Here is a 19,509-nt window from a genome sequence, read left to right as displayed (position 1 = left end):
TTGGTTGGGCTAGCCCCATACTACACAGAAACGCCAAACCGTGACGTGTCCCTGGTGCCAGCTTTGCAGCTGGTCATAGCAGTAGTCAAATCAATGTGTGTGTATGTCTGTTGATTAAGTGGTGTGTAGCTAAAAACATTCTCACAGACCTCTAGTACATGTCGTGACTTAAACATAAGAACATATTATGGCTAAGGCTACAGTTATACACGTCATAATAATAATATTAAACACCCTGTCTGCTGACAGTCATCAACTTTTCTCTAGTTATCCTTGACCAGATGTACCCTGTAGAAACTCATAAGCATGACTAAGCATTTAACAGTCTAACTAGACATCCTATCTCCACTAAACATTTCTAATACATAAAGTATCTATCCAATATCTATCTGACTAAAAATACCTAACAATACAAAATAAAATATAAAACAGTTACTGTATAAGGTCAGATATCCAAGAAGTAGTGGAGATAAAGTGCTCAGGTTACAGAGACCACAAGGTTCAGACAGGCAGTGATTTGCATTCAGTGGCAGGAGCGTTTACTTTGACAAATAGGAACAGCAAAAGGAGGCAGCCGACTGCCACTTAGTTATTAACAACTCCTTCACTGGTGATTTATTTGCCACTTTTGAAGAGAGGGCATAGCTATTATGTTATTATTGGGGAAATTAGCCCTGTTTAAGCAGAAGGCTATGACCATACCTGACCCCTTAATATACTTATAATGATGCCATTTACCATACATATTTGAACTTTGCTTCTCATCAAACCTGAGCCAAACAAACTAGCCCAGGGCACACTGAATCCAAATATGCAGGGCTGTGCACATTTCACTCCGCTTCTCAACACGGATAACACTGTAAAGATTAAAAAGGACTGGCCCGTCTCTTTATAAGAACTGTTGGCTCAAATACTTTGATGCCCCATTTTTGTCATTAAATTGGAGTTACGTTTATAGTGTCTGTTTTTACCTGCTGTGACACAGACTTCATGATATCTTGTTTGCAGGTTTGGGCTATTGATCTGGACCTCACATACAGTGATCAGTTGGCCATGACCCAGATGGTTTTGATGATGACTGGAGGATCGCTGAATTGCAGCACAGGCTGTTTAGAAGTGCCAATGCCAATCAGAGAGAAATGCTGTGAACATCAGATTGCACCCAAAGTAACATTTTATGTTTGCTTATAATGGCACCTTTGATCATGTTTTTAAATGCTGTCTTTGAAGTTGTATACTTTTACAGTGTTTTCTTCCCAAATTATGTTGTTAATTTTTGTCTTCAACAAGAAAGACACCACTAAAGTGAGCTGAGATGTTAGAGGACATTGTTATGCCTCTGCAGTAATCACAAAGATAGATCAATCTTTTGCTCCTCATTTTTGTTAAATACAACTAAATACTGTAATTACGCACTGAGCTCAATTGGTGTTTAGGTGCTGAATTCATTATCATTTTGATAAATGAGTCTAAATAATCAACACATTAATAATTCATACCATTTTCATTATGCATGTGTATGCATGCTTGAACACCTCATCAACCTGGTCCCAGGCCTTAAACAATAGAGTCCTTTTATTAGCAGTATGCCTGAGTTTACGCTTGTTAATCTGCGACTTGTATTATTTTATCAAGCATTCATTTAGTTGGTGGCCTGGTGCTGCAGTGCAGCAGTTGAGCCACTACAGTGGTTAATGGGTTTCGCAGTGGCCATCATTAGGGGGCTGCATATTACAAACACAATTAAATCCCTGTTGGACACTTTTATTGTTGTGTGAGGGTCTTGGTTTGACAACTGAAAACACACAGCCGTCACAGCGAGTTATGGGCTATCTCCTGAGCTCACATGGGCTTAAGGCTTGTGCTTTTTGTCCCCCCAAAGGTGCCTGAGAACCAGGAACATTTTTATCCCCTTCAGCCCTGCCACTTTTAAGTAATCAACCTCTCTAGTGTTACTTATCACACTCACATAGGCTACTGTGCTTAGTCACCCCTCTATTATGGTGATATGTACTACTCGTTGAGTAGTCCTCCTTTGCAGTCAGCAGTCCGTCTGTCTCAAACTGAATGCAAACATTTGCAGTCCAGAAAATGTAGTGTCTTTGACTGGCATCATACAGTTAAGCTCATCTTGTGTTTGGATGATTCTAAACATTAATTGTTCCTCCCTGCAGTTAATTAAGAAAGGCCCAACAGTTTACCACATGTGCCTCACACTCATCATGTTGACTAATCACACACTCCCCAAACTCAACAGTGACCCTTAGGACATGTGTATGGAGTTCACCCATCTCTTCTCAAACCATTTTAAACACAGTGCTACCTATTATACTTCAGCACAAAATATAATAGAACATTAAGTGTGCTATTCTGTTCTATTCTATTCTATTCTCGTATTCTATATAGATTTTATCCTGACCTCAGACTAAGAGAAAAACTAATGCCAGCAGTCATACATTGTGTTACAGTCTGTGTCTCTTTACTGTGTCTCTGTTCGTTTGTTTATTTTTACAGCTTCCTGTGGTTAATTGTTACGCAGTTATTGGGAGTCATTTGTTTCACTCTAACCTTTCTATGCTCTACCATCATGTGTTCTTTAAGATGTGCAAGGCTCATGGCATAAGATTTAACATGAAGGTAAAACTGTCATGATTAACCTGTTCACATTTATATAAATCTTTCATCTGTTCTTTTTTGAAACATAATACCATGTAATGATGGCTCTCTTCTTTTGACTGTGTGTTTTCAACTTAAATTGCAGAAGAAGCAAGGCACTGTCTTTGCTCTTTATGACAGCAGTGAGCGATGTAGTATTGGAATGATGTAAGTGTTTCTTATTGTATCATATTCATATACACACAGTATTAATGGAATTTGGGGTTTGTCTCCAGGAGAATCTATTCTGAGCACATTTAAGCTTGTTTTACCTTGCTCTCTTCAGATAGACAAACACATGCAAAAATGGTAGAGGATTAGGTGGCTGAAATATTCTCCAGACTGGATAATAACAATTCTTTTAGAGGATTAAGATGCCACCTCTGGCTTTGTAAATGTTGTTACAAACTGTAGAAGTTGTTAAGCAGAGGGTTATTTAATATATTTATCACACAAATCATTTAGCTTACACAGTGCTGTATCAGTTAAATCACCCTGTGCTTATCCCACTAAAGACTGAGGATGCTGTCTGCTGAAAGTTTCATTTAACCACTACCATCAGATGAACAAGGTGATTGTTTCTTAGCTGGCAACAGGAGGATCATTAGTAAACTCGTTTGTCTGGTGTATCGTTAATAGAACGGTGTCAGAGGATCTCCAGGGAGCTCTGGTGACCTTTGCTCAGAATCTGTCTGTCATTCATCAGGAAATATCATCTTCTAAAATGCAAGGAGAAACCAATTTCAAGGTACCATGTTAATGACTTAATGATCTCTGCTCAGCTACATGATGAACCTTGCATAGTCAGTGAAGCTGTTGCCAGCTGAAGTGCTTTGACTCAACAAAGTGTAACCAGTTAATGTTTAAAATTTTATTTGCAATATTTTATTTTATTTATTTGATCATAATAATTTAAATTCTGTTTGTGTGTGTGTGTGTGTGCGTGCGTGCGTGTGTGTGTGTGTGTGTGTGTGTGTGTGTGTGTGTGTGTGTATGTGTATGTGTTTTGGAGGACCTGATCAAGAACATAAAAGATGTAGTGCAGATGACTGTTCAGAACAAGCTGCGAGCAGTGGAGCACAAACCTGCTGCTTAGACAGCAGCCTCGCTGATAACCTTGCCTTACTCTCATCAAGTTAAGTCACTGCATCTTTGTCAGCTTTAATGTCAAGATCTACACAACCCTAAATCAGAAAAAGTAGAGACAGTATGTAAAATCAGAACTTTATAACATTTAGTTTTTCAATTTGTCTTCATGGTAAATAATGGTAAAATCAGAACATAATATACCACAGCGAAGTGAAAAAGATGAATATTGTTTCAGTAGCAATATGCATTTTATTAGAAAGTTCACTTGTGAATAACTTTTTGTATGTTTACTTTTTGTTGTTTTATAGGATGGCCCGGTTTGAATATACTGCAATCTGAACAGTCTCCACGACGCATAGGACCACACACTGGTGAGTGTACACGCATCACGTTCAATAAAATGCAAGTAGTATTAGTTAATTCGATTGAAGAGGAACAACTGCGCAGCGCTGCGTTTCCAGCCGGATGACTATAGCAGAGGTACCAGGTCAAAGCTAGAAGGCATGAACGGTAGCACTATAAAATAATCTCATAAGCAGAGGGGAGCTACTTCCTTCTCAGATGTATTAACTGGATAAGATAACTGTGTTCAGAACATGTATCCGGACGTGTAGCTCTATGTAGGATTAGGTTGTTGTAGGTCTTCGGCCGCATTTGCTTTAGCCGAGGCTCAAGTAAGTCGCTTAATATAAATTGCCCTGCTTGCAGCATTCAAACAGCTTTAAAGGATGTAGTTGCAACAGTAGCTGTTGCACATCAGCCGGTTTAAAATTTCGGTACGTTTCACAAATGGGTGGTAATTTGAATGCAGGCCAAGTGATAAATTACAGCGAGTAACGTTAGCCGAAGTTCATCACTCTGCTTTTTGCACAAGTCATGAAGGAATTTTTCAGGAGGATACACGGCATCTTTCTAAAGATCGCACTGTTTCCAAGCACATTTGGCCGTTTAGGCCCGCGTCCAGCTGCCTCCGAGGTGTTAACCTGCCACCTGCTGCAGCGCAATCTCCCGCCGTGGACTTCATACTGTGTCCGCTATAGCTCAGTCCACAATGACCAGTTTGGACTGTCCAACTTTAACTGGAGGGTTCAGGGATCCAACTACCAAATACTGAGAACAGGCTGCTTCCCCTTTATAAAATATCATTGTACCAAAGCACCTCCACAGAATCTGGACTTTGAAGACAAGTTTTTCACCTTGTTGAAAGTGATTAATCTGGGTCAGTAAATACATTTAATATTGCACTTTATTACTTGAAGATACCACCAACCATTCTATTTTATTTAAACACTACATAATCAGTGTTTCCTTTTAATTGCAGGCATCCCTTGTTTGGCCTATGGCATTGGTTGTTGGATGGTGGTGGGAGCTGCGGAAACAGTGCAGACAAGTGTTGGACCTGTCACAGTCTATTTTGCTTACAAAGAAGATGAAGGCGCACAGTATTGACACACCCCCCGTTTCCCCAAATAAAAAAAAACCTGTAGTATTGTGTACCTATCTGCTGTATTTACAACATTTCAACAGAAGTACCATCCTCTGTCAGTAGTGCTGCTATTGTGTGATGCCACAGGTAAATTTTTAAACATCTAAAATTGCAGTGGAGGTGTAGCTTTGCTTATTATTATGCTTGACATGCAGTGGTTTTTTGGAATGCTAACTTTAAATAAAAATTGTATGCAGAATTTAGGATTCCTCCAAATCTTGTCACTTGACACATCTCCTTTTCCTAGGTGTCTCATATACAAGCTGTATATGTGAGTTTATAGTAAAAAATATATTTTTGCAAAAAAAAGAGTTAAAGCATACAGAAGAGACCGCGCAGGAAATTATTTACAGGCAGTGGTTTTTTATATCACTTGGACTTATACTTGTATTTGCCACAATACAACTTAAGATCAACTTTTGAAAAAAAGGGACAGACAACAGTTCCTTTAGTGTCTTAAGTCTTAATGTAAATGATATCAAGTGGCATAATTTATGTGATGCCATGTCTTTTGCCTCATTTTGTGTGACAAATGTGAGAATTTAAATAACTGCAGCTCATTTATCTAAAGGTAAATTAGTGATCACTCTCCATGCAACAGATAAGTCAATAGGGTTAGAGAAAAAACAGTGACAGGACAGGTCTGATAAAATAGGTTTTAATTACCAAAGTGTTGCCTTTGTATAGAGACACCTACATGGCTTCCTCCGGGCCTTCTCTGGCCTTTGATTTCTGGTAATGTGCTTTGCTGACAGGGCACACTTACCTACTGCTCCCTCAGAGAGCCAGGTTGACAAACTGCCATATTGATTTCTTTACCCCTCAGCATCTCCAACTAGTAGCATTTATCAGGAGCCTCAATTTTCTGGCCCTGGCCTCTTCATTTTTAGCAACAATGAAACAGAACAAATAATTTCTTGTTGTACATGTAAATCAATGCACCTTTTGACCTTCTTTGCACTTGAAGGCTGGTTTTGGCCTGCATGGTGCTGATGATGGTAGCCTCTTCATGTGGGTCTAGTGTTTTTTTAAACTGGTTCATCCTATGCAAGAATATTTTAATGGGTAAAAATTGTTAAATGTCTCTTCTTTGTTGTCAGCATTCAGTTGTAGGTCCAACCAACCACCATCAACACGTTTTCCCCTCAAAAGGAAGAAATACCGCTTTGCTTTGCTGAAGCAACCACTCTTTTTTTACTGAATAGGATATTTAACAGGTATTTTAGGTCCCAGAATGTAATTTGCACAACTGCAAAACATTCTCTTAAATATGTTTTTATTGTAAGCATATACACAATTTTGAAACCTCATGCAGAATTCAAACTCCTCTTAAACAGTGTGGTGACACCACACTATCTCTTAATCATACTAATTGCCTTGAACACGAACACTTAGACACACTTATGGAAATCTGATATGTAGTATCAGGCTGCACCTAAGCCCCCCTCCTTTTATTTCCAGCCTTTCATCAGGATTGAAAGTGTGCATGGGGAATGCTCAGGCATCCATGTCTTAATTACTCATTGACCTTTTGACCCATGAGCTGCATTGATATGGTCACACAGCCAGACACAGTTGCATGGGGTTGCAACTGACTGTCGCTTTGTGTGTAGCTATTATAGGATGGATGTGAGTCAGTGAAATCTAAACTGTGGAGTAGGTGACTACATTGTATTTGTTTTCAGGGCTTCACCTTTGAATCACACTAAACTGCAGGAGAGGGCACCCCTTCAGCTCAGAGAGAAGCTTAGCATTACACGTCGAACTTCAGTCACCACAAGTGCCTTTATATGGTACTGTATGTGGACTGACAAATGGGCTGCTGTAAATTAACAAAATATATCTAAGATTGGTGCAAGATTGATGCCTTTTAATAGCTTTAGTAGTCTAGTCCTGTATTGAAGTGTCTAAATTACCCAACACATCTAATGTGCTAATGAACAAAGAATTAATGCCTGTTTGGCAAGTTTAATTGCATGCTGGAGCTGGTAATAAGTTTTGTCAAGGTGAAATCTTTAAATACTTATACTGTTTAGAATTTAGGTAAGTAAAGCAAAACAAGTGCTGAAATTAAGTGTGCTGCTGCTGTAAATTGTTAATGTTGAACAGTGAAATTGCTAATCAACTGGCAGAGACTTCTAATTATCTTCTAATTAGGTAATATGTTCTGTTTCTTCAGTGTAAAAAATAGCACAAACCATGTTCATCTTGAAACAGTTGATGCAGCTGATTCTTAAATCAATTATTTAGCAGAAACGTCACACCAGGTTTTTCTGTCATATAGATATATGGCTTGGCAGAAACAATTATTGTGTGAACAACCCCTGCAGCTAATGCTGGCAAGGTTATCATTATTAAGCCTGTAGATCGGCCACAAGCGCTGTCTCTGTGCTTGCTCCACGAGCAGCAGGGGTATCAGACCAATCACTCAGATCACTTTAAGGATCATGCTGGAATTACAACTAAATGCAGAGGTGTCGGCCAACATTGTCACAACGTTCACTGTGAAATGGCATTTCTTGAATTACGAAGTGACAACTGAGACATATAGTTCATTACTTTTCAACTAGAAACATCTCCAGTCACCGGTATTTGCACACTTTGATCAGCTGGGAAAGAGCAGTATACATTTTGTTTATTAAATTTGCTAGATTTAGTTTAGTAATTGTTAAAAAAAATATTTTCAGTAGCTAATAATCTCTGACCTCTTCTTTTTCTTTGGAGGGGGCATAGTGTAGTGAAGCCATTAAAAATCTATTATGGTGTGTTTCATCACCCAAGGGATGACGAGGAGCACCATAATTCTTTTCTTTACATCCTCCCTTCCTTCTTTATCTTTATGACATGTTGTATATTTGTGTGTGTCGGGGGAAGGGGGGAGTATTGAAGAGAGTATGCCTGCTGTGCCAATCAGTGTTGCCAACGCTAGTGTCATGGGTGGCTGAAATGTCTGTTGCTCATCTCTTCTGGCTCGTCTTCTTCAAGACCACTCCCAATTTACATTGAGAATAAGTTGTTTTAAGTGGTGGACAATTTCATCAAGGTCTCTTATACTTTACTTCTCATTAAAAGCATAATAAAAATGCTAATCTTCTATTCGTAGAGTGGATCTAAATTTATATAGTTAAATATATCATTGTCATTCCTTATACTGTTTAGTTGATGCCCTTAAGCCTGTGCACTTAACTTCATGCCCAGATCTCTTTGTCTTCCTGTTCAAGTAGATTATTGTTTTGTTTTTCTTTCTTGTTGATGATGCAGTATCATGTTCACTTCATTCATACTTAATGCTTACTCTGTTGACATTAAGAGAATAACGGGTTTTAATAGTTTTTCCAAGACTTATCGGGAAGAGTTAAATGAACTATCCATTTTTATTATATATTATGCAGTATTTAAAGTTTCAGCTCATTAAAAAACAGACGCCCTCCACACCCCCCAGGCTGTCTTTTACCCCCCACCAGCATGCAGTCAGGCTCCTTCTAGCCACAGGCTCTGCTTGATCTGTTTTTCCTGATTCAGAATTGAAATACTCAGAAATATTTATTTATTTGTTTATGCATTTCCTTTCATAAAGAACAGCCTAATGTCTTTATAGCTTAAACAAGCAGCATCAGTGTATCAGACAAGGGGAGATAATGCATAGTTTTGCTTGACTGATATAATTTGTTACATTGCGTATATGCTTTATTATTCAGTTCAAGGCAAAATATTTTACATCAAGAAATATTGCATATACCTTAATTTTGCACCAGTTCAGGCACCTTGTGTTATTTGATTGCCCTGCTCCTTACTTGCACAATAAACAGCAACCCACACAACAACTTAATGCTAGACTGGGGATTTACATTAAATACACTGATACTGATGCTGCATACAAACATGGAAATGGAATAAATCAATTTTGTTCTCAGAAATGCTTCACATACTTTTTGATGCATTGTGATCTCCAATCTTTCTGCAAATGAGCTGCACTCTCTTATAATGGTTTCTGCTTCTCGTGGGAGGCCGGTGTCTCAGAAAAGCTGCTGATTGAGGGGGAAATGTAATACAGGTGTAAAGCAGACTTGATAGGGGTCTTACATGAGGGTTATGCATTTTAACAGTGATATACATACTGTTACATATTTATCAAAGAATATGGAATTTGCTGGGTTGACTCTTTCTGGCCTGCAGAGATTTGTAGGTTTCTGCTAGAGGGTTGTTAATTCTGGCAGAGAGGATGGCTATTATGTTGAATTAATAGGAATTAAGGGTTTAAATTGGTTAAGTAAGCACTTCATTAATCGTGAGTGGATTGCTGTGTGTGAGAGGTTTATAGGTGATGTAGAACACCAGTACTTAGATGAAGGAAAATGAGGGAGGAGTGCATTAGAATGCTTGCTGGTGATGTAGACCAGAAATTCCAAATAAACTGTAAGGTAGAGCTGAAATGACTAGGCAAGGAACTGATAAGGCAATAAAGAGAAAGGTAATAAATATGGTGATAATCAGTTAATAATTTAAATTATGAAGCAAAAATATGGAAAAATGCTATAATTTCTCAGATTCCATTTACTGTTTCTCTTTGTCTTGCATCATAATCAAATGAATAACTTTAGGTTCTGAACCTTTAGTCAGACAAAACAAGGCACTTGGTGATGGCACCTTGGATTCTAGGTAGCTGTTTTTTGTTTCATAAACCTAACTATTAACCTTTTTTTAAAACTATAAATCATTAGTTGCTCCAATATAATTTATTGTATATGCTATGGCAAACATAATTTTCTATTGATTTTCTATTCTAGCTCTAACCAGTTTAAAATGTGAACAGTCCCAGCTTTGCTGACTGCATATCTACAGTATTACATGCTGATTGTGCATGTACTGTACCTGGGGGTCTTTTGTTTGAATATATATTCCAACTTTTATTACAGAACACAACATTTTGGGATTTAATTTAATCCAAGGCTCCCTTTAAATGCTGAAACCTTTAAACATGTTGTGATTGTTTGCTAATGTAATCTCTGGCCTTCAGGCCGGACATGGCATGAGCTGCTGTAAGTGAAGTTATGGCACGGAAGCGTCTGACCCATCTGACGTACCTCCCCCAGCAGAAGTGGACTAATTGAGATGTGTGTTTTTATCTGGGCTTGCTAATGATGATGAGGGTGCAGAAGAAGTAATCTGTCCCCTCAGGCTGAGGAATAGCATGACTTAGCGAACCTTCTGTACTTATTGTCCAGCAAAGGGGGAATTCACTTAATGTAGTGCTTCAGAAAAGTGGATAATTGTGGCTACAGTCAATAATGTAACAGAGCGGAAAATAAACGGTGTGTGCAGTGTAGCTGTAGATCTCTGGCAGAAATCAAAAGAAGTGAGGTCTTGTTTTTGTGTTTGTTTCAGCCGAGTCATCAAATGTGAAGTTGATTGCAGTTTATACTCACAACCTACATATGTAGGTTGGTAAAGCTATATATACTTACTTTGTATATGCGTAGTTGTGACCATGAGTGTGTGTGTGTGTGTGTTTGCATGTTTATGTATATAGGAAAGAGGGAGTAGGTTTGGTTGGATGAGCCACATTGTTCCTTTGCGGCCTAGTGACATCGCTGGAGGGCAGAGAGGAACAGAACCTGAAAGGGGTGACAGTGATAAATAGCCCTTTTAATAACAGCTGCCCCACTTGGCCAGCTAGTCCCAGTCAGTGTCCTCTGTGTATTTATGCCTATGTTTATTTATGCATCCATAGTATGCAGGAAATCACCACCGCAGGGGTACAATCACTCTTTTTTTTTTTTCTTTGTAGTTGGGGGGGATTGCATTGGTGTAACTTGAGGAGGACGTATCATAGCTCATCTTAAGCCAAGAAGATATTCATTTGATCCTAAGCTTGATCCTCTGCTAGGTCTTTGCTGAAATATACATATATTCACGAGAGAAAGCACAAACAAAAGTCCTGAAAAGTACAAACCAAGAGAGGTTTATACTTTGTGTCCAAACAACAGTGGTAAGAAAGGCATTGTATCCCATAGACATGAAGACAGGCTTTGAAGTTGCATATGCATTAACAAATCCTCCTAGCGCTTTTCTGCAGTTCCTGAGGATACAGTCAGCATTCTAAAAACAATGTAAGTTTTCTTCTTGCTATTGATTTGTACTATAGTGGCTCATCTGATGCTCTGCACAGCCTTTAATCTGCATGGGTTAAAACATAAAATTCATTGTTGCTGTTTGATTGAAGTCAAAAACCTTTTGTCTGCTGAAATATGACCTTAGGCCCAGATCTTTGAATGGGGAGAGGGGAGGCTGTAGATCAGAGGTGTCAAAGCTTCTTCCCAGAGGGCAATGTCGGCACTGTTCTCACTCAAAACAGTTCCCTTCCTTTAATTGGTTCAATTAGTTAAGTATCCATATACATTACCGTGTATGCATTTTTCATGACTTTTCTTAACGCTCTGCTTAAACTGAACAACTTCCGGCTATGAGTTGCCATTTGGATGAATGTCAAAGAGACTAAATGATTGCACTAATTGAGTAATTAAAAGCAGATGTTGGAGCAAGAGCCAACAGCATACACTTTAAACACTTTGCCCTCCAGAAAACCTACAGTGTTTTTGACACCCCTGTTATGTATGGTTATCCCAGAGGTGCCTATGTAATAGTTACAGTTTCACCCTTGTGATTATTCAGTTGAAGTCTTTGCTATTGAACCAAAATGGTGTTTTTATGCTATTTTGACCATGGGAAATGGTCTGGAAAAGAAAAGCCCATCATGCTGCCTAATGGCCAGACTCAGTGATGCACAGATTCAACACAAGCTCTAGACAGGGAAAGCAAGGCAAAGCACGATATCTCCAGACTCAGCCTATCAGTCTTACCCCCCGCTGTCCTCTGGTGGGACACTAGTGGCCTGTACCAGACTCTTTTGAGGGAGATGATGGTATGTTGAAGGTAATTAACACTGGAAATGTGCCAGTAATGGGATCGGTGTGCCATCCGATCGCAAAGAAACAGAGTGTATTTCCACGGCTTTGACAGCTGTGGTGATTGGAGCATTGCTGGGAGGCTTTACAAAGTGCAGATCAATAAGTAACAATTTTCCTATTAAAGAAAAATTACTTGGAGATTGCACTAAGATACGTAGCTTGTGGTTCTTTCACTTCAGACCTTTCACGGAGGAATGGTCTTTTGTTGAAGGAAGGTTTGTGTTATTTTATCTTTACTGAGGTGTTATTTGCTTTTGTGTTATTTTTGTATTCAGCAATAAATCTGTTTTTTTTGTTTGTTTGTTTGTTTGTTTTTTGGTGCACAGTTTGAAAAGAGCCAGGACTGATGGCGTTGAGGTAGGTCCGACAGTTCACAGGGACTCCTTGTATATATGAAAATGAGTTGTTGTGATAACAAACTTCATTAATTGGTCTGCTTATTTGCCATCATCCCATTTCTCAATTTGGTTATTTTGGCAGATTTACCTGTGAAGTTATAGAGTTTATAGAGAAAGTAATAATTGCCTATTTAAAAGCCAAATGCAGACAGTTAAGATATTTAAAAGTACTGGAGAGAGTTCATGACAAATGTTGTTTTAATAATTCTCTAGGCCACTAGCGTGGCTAATGAACTTAGTAATTACTCATCACTGGTTGGAAGAGTTTAGCCCGAGTGAGATGAAAGCAGTGGCTGCTGGGAGCCACAGGAATGGCACAACAGGCAACAATCAACACAGTGTCTGCACAACAATCAATCAAAACTGTCAGGCCCTTAACAGTCAGAGTAATTTGCTAGTGTTTTTCAGAAATGAGTACACCTTGTAAAATGTAGCTAAGATCACTTTCCCAAACACCTTGCAGCACAATATGTTTAAACCAATGAGATTTGTGTCATATGATTTATAACACTGCTCTCAGAAAAATTATTATTTTTAGCTAAGGAACTGTTTCATGGACCTAAATTACTCCGCTCAAGCCTGAAGTCACTTCCTCTTACAGTACATTGTACTCTGTGGTTGAATGTTACACTTTTTCACAGTTTTTTGTATCAGTGTTACAGCTCAGTAGTTTTTGTTATTTGTTTTGCTTTGTTTTTCACTTTAATGTCTAGTCAATCATACATTTTGATGTGAAAAGCACAGGACTGCATTATATTTTGGTAGCTTGAAAAACAAAATATACAAAATATATGCTCTGTAAGGCAGGAGTTTGAGAGTTTCTTAATTCTATCTATCTATCATTTAAATATGAACTGGAGTGTTTTACTGAACATCTGTTAAACCTCAGTGATAGTTAAATACGAGTCAGAGCAGGGTGTTGAGTAACACTGGACTATTCACAGATGCTCCTTTCTACAGAGCTCTAAATTATGCTTCTTAATTCCCAGAGCCACATCTCAATCATACTCCTTGCTAATTTGAGAGTCACCCTCATTTCATTTTAAACGATTCATTTTTGGCAAATTTGTAAATGGCCCCAATGTGTTCTACAATTTAGTCAATTACTGTTTCAGCCAGCAGGACTCCAGGGACCAGGAACATACATTGCCTGGAGGTACCATCGCAATAATTGTTTCAGAAAAGTTGGGAATGGATTGCTAACGCTCTGTTCCACTTATTGAAATGTCAGTTGGAGCCAAGACCCTTTTACTTTTCTTCTCTGTTTTGCTCAGCTCATGGCTGCTTCACCTTTCCTTCCCTGAATCCTAACCACTGTTAAAAGAATAAAACTGAGTTTGAACTTTCTTTATTTTTAATCCTCAACCTTATGTGTTCTAATGATGATCACTTACCAGGAGCTCAACAGAACAATGCCAGTACTTACCAGCATCTAAATGTTTCTTTGACTTAATCCACAACTTGCTGCTTTCCTGTCATTTGTACAATAAAAATGTAGCAGATCACTTGAACTGTACTGTATACTGAAATTGTAATTAATTATTAATTAGATGGATAAAATTAAGAGATGATTATAATCCAAATTAGTCTATGATGGGGACTAATTAAGAGGAGAATCTTTCTTTCTGGAACCAAACAGCATGACCCGCAGACCCCAATTAATTGAGTTATTATTAGCAATATTATTATTTCCTTGAGTTTGGCTGATCTGGATCTTCTTCAACTGAAGGCAAAATATGTTTCAGAAGTGTGAAAATGTTGCTTCTGTTTGTTCTACCATAAGGTCCTTGAAGCCAATTAATCTGTGACAAGCCTGTTCGTTCAACACTAATTAATTAGGCCAGGGAGGAGATCGCCAAATGATGTTGAAGAGAAGCCTTCAGGTGAGCACACGTTAGTATTTAGCTGTTATCTGGTGCCTTTGCTCCCCCAGTTGTTCACTGAAACACAAGGGAGTAGAAAGGGAAATGTGTGTGTAGCATCATCACAGTCACTCAGTATGATTCAGGTTAGAAGAAGCCATTTGAATGAACAGCAAAATGTCTGTAATGTGACAATACAAATCGCACATCTTAGAATTTTTTATTTTATTTATTGATTGTTCTGGTAATATATTTGGTCATTGTAGTTTTAATAAAAGATGTGTGTGTGTGTGTGTGTGTGTATTGCACTCATAAAAGATGATACAATGACTTAATTTTTGTCTGTTGGGAACAGTATCAGAGATAATATTAATAATGTAAAACAAATTTGTATCACTGTTCAGTGTTTGAGGTGCATTTCCATAAAATACAGTAGGCCTTTCAAAATGTGCTAAATGTTTCAAGATATAAATTTATTACAGTGGTTAGGAAAGCTATATACGGTATGTTTAAGTTTGAACAAATATGTCAAAATATAGTAGCTAACTGTGCATGTGATTGAAAAAAACATTTCTAAAACTTGAATATAAAATAAAAATTACATTCATAGCTTTTGCTTTGGCATTTGAAACATTGCTGCACAGCAAAATAAATAAATGACTAAATAACTAATAACTCTTGCCAGTGATACCTTTAGACTTTAAAATGTATGTTTATATTTCATGTGAAATTGTTTACATATTTAGCCAGTTTAATATGAGAACAAAAATAGGATTTCAGTTCTTAATATGATAATATAATAAGACCTTCATGTCTTTCACTAAAAATGCTCTGTTACTTACTGAATTTATTTTTTCATTGTCCATTATACTCAATTTAAGTTTATTACTATAAGAAGTACAAATACACAGCAGTGATTAGATGAGAGGAAAGACAGATTTAAAATATTACCAAATTCTTGGCATAAAACATTAATCAGAGTGGTAGTTTTAAACAATCTTTCCTGGTGTAAATTACAGTCATTGTTAATAACAGAGACTAAACATGTGTGGTGTGTATGTTTGTACCATGGGTCAGCTGCATGTGTCTTTTGTGATTACTGGATGGGTAATTCTGTTCTTCTGTGTGTAAGACCTTCAGCTCTATTCTATAATTAACTTTTGCCTGCGCCCATCAGCTTCCATTCCACACTTGATGTGTCCATAGTGACTGTTACATGCAAGCAGCTTGCCATTCAGTATGTATTAAGCTGTCAGAGTGGACTGCTCTCCCAAGCCGCCTGTCTTCACTGAACAACCCAGCCTATTAACTCCTATTGACTGTGACACACATGTCCTTCCAAAATGAGTGGTTCCATATTGATTTTTCCTGGGCGCTGCTCACTTCCCCCTTTCATACCGCCAAGGGTGAGATCTTTATCCAGACTGATTGTATATGTTCATGGTATCAGAGTACTGTTGTGCAGTTGCCATTTCAGACCCATAAACCCTCCTCCGATCTCCCCCTCCTGTGTATCAAGGCTACTTGTATGCAGCCAGGTCTCAGTGAGACAATTAAAAGGCCTAACTCCTCTGTGTCCCTTGTAACACTGCAGTAAAATGGAGCTGTAGACCTTCCACATTGCCCACAGTTTCCCTCCAGCTTAATACAGCCCACAACATAAGACATAAGACATGACAGCCAGCTGTTCTCCCCCTGCTAACACGCTGCATCCCAATCAATGGAGATGAATAGAAGGGTGCCATATCCTCTCAGAGATGCTCTTTTTAACTGCTATGGTCAAAATGAACTCTGACAGCAGGTATTGACGCCATATCATGCTCCACCATTGAGAGATAAATGATTATCTGCTGGTAAAATCAGTTATTGACATGCTGCGGAATAGCTTCCTCTCCCTACGGGATTTATTGATACAGTTTATGGTATATAAATATTTATCTAATATGTGTCTGAAATAGATTTGTCTACTTTAGGTATATGGCACAGGTCTAGTCTCGTCTATGGTTAGCCCAAAGAGGGCTATCAACACCTCACTCTCCTCTGCCACCCAACCATGACTTTGCCTTTCCTTCTAGCTGGATACTGTTTTACAGGCAGCATGAAATTGCTTTGGCTGCTGCAACTCTGTTTTGAAGTTAATAGTAAAACATGTTGTAATTACATTTTATTGCCTTTCACTCTGGAAAATCAAAATGGCTTTACTGCGACCATCATATTGTAAATGTAGATGTGCTACATGTCACACTATCAGTGGAGGAGGTAAACAAACACCAGAAAAACTGGAAATACCCCGACACTTATTCCACTTAATGTAAAACTCCTGCATTCAACAATTTACTTAAACCTTTATGTGCTAACCTTTTCACATTGAAATAATACCTATGAATTTTGAACAGTGTTGTAGTTCACTTCTACATGGTATAAAGAATCATAAGGCCATATGATTAGATAAGAAGCAAAAATGGTTTGAATGCACCCTAGTACTGGCTGAAAGAACGCCACCTTTCTGTTATGGATATGCTTAGACATCTACAACAAATGTATAAGATCCAAGCTTTGCCTTCCCCTGATGACACCCAGCTACACTTCCCCAGTTAGCACAGCATCTCGGGCACTATTTGGGTGCTGTTTTATAGAAAGGTGGGAGTAAGTCACACGTGCAAGTTTCAGGTTACTGTGGTGAGAATCAAGCAAGTCAAGTTGAATCCCAACTTAAGTCATGAAAGTCAAAAGTAAAGTCATTCAAAATTCTGATGATCTACTGTTATATTCGTTTCTAACTGACAATAGTTGGCAGCTAATATTATGCTACTGTTTTATTCAAAATATAGCCACAGAAACAGACAACATTACATTGCTGGTCATAAACAATTAAAGGCCAAATTTGTGATATGGGGTTATAAAAATAAAACTGAGTTCAGTTGAACAGAAATGTGTCAACACCCAAGAGAGTATTCATTTATCTTTTCTTATAAAACATCTTTTACCCAGAGACTGATAACTCCGCATAAACTCCTTCTTTTGGTTAGCAGTTATCTGCTAGGGCTGTGTTTAAGTTCCTTTATAAAATGGAACTTAAAGGGACTCTATTTCAGAGCTGTTTTAAAGTATTCTTCTTGTCCCTTATTGCCAGTATAGGGACTTTATTTTCCCAATTCTACTCTGACAGCTTTTATCAGAATCAGATGAAACATCTCTGACCAAATAAATTTGCTATTAGATGTGACCATCAGCTTCTGCTCTCTGGTATTGTCGTTTTATTGTACTGCAAATGTTATATTGATCTTCCACTTTTTGTAGCAGCTGAACTTGAGGTGACCTGCTTTGCTGCTTGGATGTTCAGAAGTGGAGAGGTGTCTCCTTGACATTTTAGTCATCCAACTTGATCTTTCTATTTTCTTTTGGTAGTTACTTACACACATATTTTGTAAAAGTTTATATATAGCATAGAGGAAAAGGTTGTGATGTCAGTTCTCCACCAGGCAAAATAACATTGAAAACAGATTATTCAGAGGACTTTTGTCTGAACAAGGTATTGTTGGACAAACATGACAAGCAGTGTTATTTTATGATATTGATTTTTACAAACAGGCACATGGCAGTATGACTTTTTCTCCTCCATGATGCACGAGCACAGCCTCGTAAACATGACAGGTAGTCTCAGGTCAAATACCTCTCCCTCCTATCCTCTGCTGTGTCTCTATTACAGTCTTTTGGCACTTTGGCTGACTTATTGACCAGCTCTCATGCTCGTTACTCAACAGAGGAGTAGTTTGCTGTGATTGATACCATGACTACTCTAAGTCCTCTCTTAGCCCCCGTTTTCTTTCCTCTCCAAATCCTATCTGCGGTTTTAAAGCCATGAGTGAGTTTCATTAATTGTCTCTCCTGTTTATGACACCATAATTAGAGTTGAGGAAAGGCACCTAACTACAATGGTTCCACCACACTGAGAAAGTCAATAATGCAAGCCCGACAACTTTTCACACAATTGAGCCCTGTGGAAAATCTATATGCTCTGCTGCTCTATGTCTTTATGGTGCTGTTTTAGAAGAAGCCACCTGATTTGTTAGTGTTTTGTCCTCCAATTTTAACTAATCCCACAGAATTGATTATTAACACCAACAATATCATTTAGCTTCCAGCAGCCTCCACAGAATACATATTATTTGGGATGTTTCCTCTGTAGACAGTGTGACATTGTGTTCAGTGTAGCATGTGAGGCCAAGCCTTGTGACCATTTACCTGCTTTATAATTTGTTTTGTGCTTCACCTCATGTACATGCAGTGACTCCTGTAAAAACCCAACCAGGCTGACCGCTACGCCTGGGTTATTTGTGTGGAGCAGGTCATGAGGGATCTTACATTAGATTGCTTTCCAGGAAAATAATTCTGCCAGGTGGTCTGTTGGGCTTTTCTCTGTGTATCTGTCAGGCAAGATTGCATGCACTTACACAGAGAAAGAGAAATGTTTGAATACACACAAATACACCCTTTTTTTTAACTCACCCATCTGTCTTTTTAATTAAAACAACAACAAAAACAGCTAAGGGAGCACTAGTGCCTGCAAAAGAATATGTACTATTTCAGGCTGCACTTTAGATGATGAAGGAAATATGTTGCTTCATCTTACAAACTAGTTTCAAGTGAACATTTGATCAATGTTAACATAAATGTAATCATGCAGGAACCACATTGCTACTTAAAAATAATTTCCCAGTCTGACACTAGTGTCAAGCTTTTGATGTATGTTTTCTGTTTTCTCATTCACAAGTTAGTGTGAGACAACAGCTTTTTCAGAGGTGGTGTTGAAAAGAATGGTCTTTAAATGCTCAGTAGATTGTGTTCCTTTCAAGTAAAGACAAGTCAGGTTTTATTTATTTATAGCCTAGTATTGCAAGCAGGCCTCAGAGCTCACCAGAAAAGTAAAAGATGACAACAATGGCCTTGTAAGCTAGAAAAGGTGGAATTAAAATAAGATTCTGGTTTTGGTCCATGTGAGCTTCAGTGTTGGCCACACAGACCCTTGCCGACATTAAGGGTCATAACTG

The 19,509-nt window shown here is 38.2% G+C and overlaps 3 protein-coding genes across 6 annotated transcripts in view; all 3 read left to right on the top strand.

Moving 5' to 3' along the window:
- Positions 1 to 5,152, top strand: part of iqch (IQ motif containing H) — a 23,547-nt gene extending 18,395 nt beyond the window's left edge. For 2 of the 4 annotated variants that reach the window (XM_020619303.1, XM_020619304.1), the window contains exons 17-23: positions 1,009 to 1,167; positions 2,515 to 2,637; positions 2,762 to 2,823; positions 3,295 to 3,403; positions 3,668 to 3,791; positions 4,053 to 4,115; positions 5,066 to 5,152. In XM_020619303.1, coding sequence (XP_020474959.1) covers positions 1,009 to 1,167; positions 2,515 to 2,637; positions 2,762 to 2,823; positions 3,295 to 3,403; positions 3,668 to 3,751 — 537 coding nt within the window. In that variant the 3' untranslated portion in view covers positions 3,752 to 3,791; positions 4,053 to 4,115; positions 5,066 to 5,152. The remainder of the gene's footprint in view (positions 1 to 1,008; positions 1,168 to 2,514; positions 2,638 to 2,761; positions 2,824 to 3,294; positions 3,404 to 3,667; positions 3,792 to 4,052; positions 4,116 to 5,065) is intronic. The other 2 variants (XM_020619306.1, XM_020619305.1) reach the window with 2 other exon arrangements.
- Positions 4,155 to 19,509, top strand: part of skor1b (SKI family transcriptional corepressor 1b) — a 40,115-nt gene continuing 24,760 nt past the window's right edge. Inside the window, 1 exon segment of the mRNA XM_020619307.1 lies at positions 4,155 to 4,224. The gene's annotated coding sequence lies outside the window, so the exon portion shown is untranslated.
- Positions 4,223 to 5,201, top strand: cunh15orf61 (chromosome unknown C15orf61 homolog). The gene is made up of 2 exons (XM_020619310.1): positions 4,223 to 4,963; positions 5,066 to 5,201. The coding sequence occupies exons 1-2, from the start codon at positions 4,621 to 4,623 to the stop codon at positions 5,191 to 5,193; spliced, it is 471 nt and encodes a 156-aa protein (XP_020474966.1). The 5' UTR covers positions 4,223 to 4,620; the 3' UTR covers positions 5,194 to 5,201.

This window comes from Monopterus albus, unplaced genomic scaffold (assembly GCF_001952655.1).
Source record: "Monopterus albus unplaced genomic scaffold, M_albus_1.0 scaffold218.1, whole genome shotgun sequence".
NCBI lineage: Eukaryota > Metazoa > Chordata > Actinopteri > Synbranchiformes > Synbranchidae > Monopterus > Monopterus albus.
Note: the sequence above shows the minus strand (reverse complement) of the source record. Positions and strands in the feature narration are given on the sequence as shown.

Bases quoted from the DNA above. Each gene is read 5' to 3' on its own strand.
- cunh15orf61 (XM_020619310.1), top strand. From the start codon at position 4,621: ATGAAGGAATTTTTCAGGAGGATACACGGCATCTTTCTAAAGATCGCA. The intron at 4,964-5,065 runs GTCAGTAAATAC...TTTTAATTGCAG, and splicing joins GTTGAAAGTGATTAATCTGG to GCATCCCTTGTTTGGCCTAT.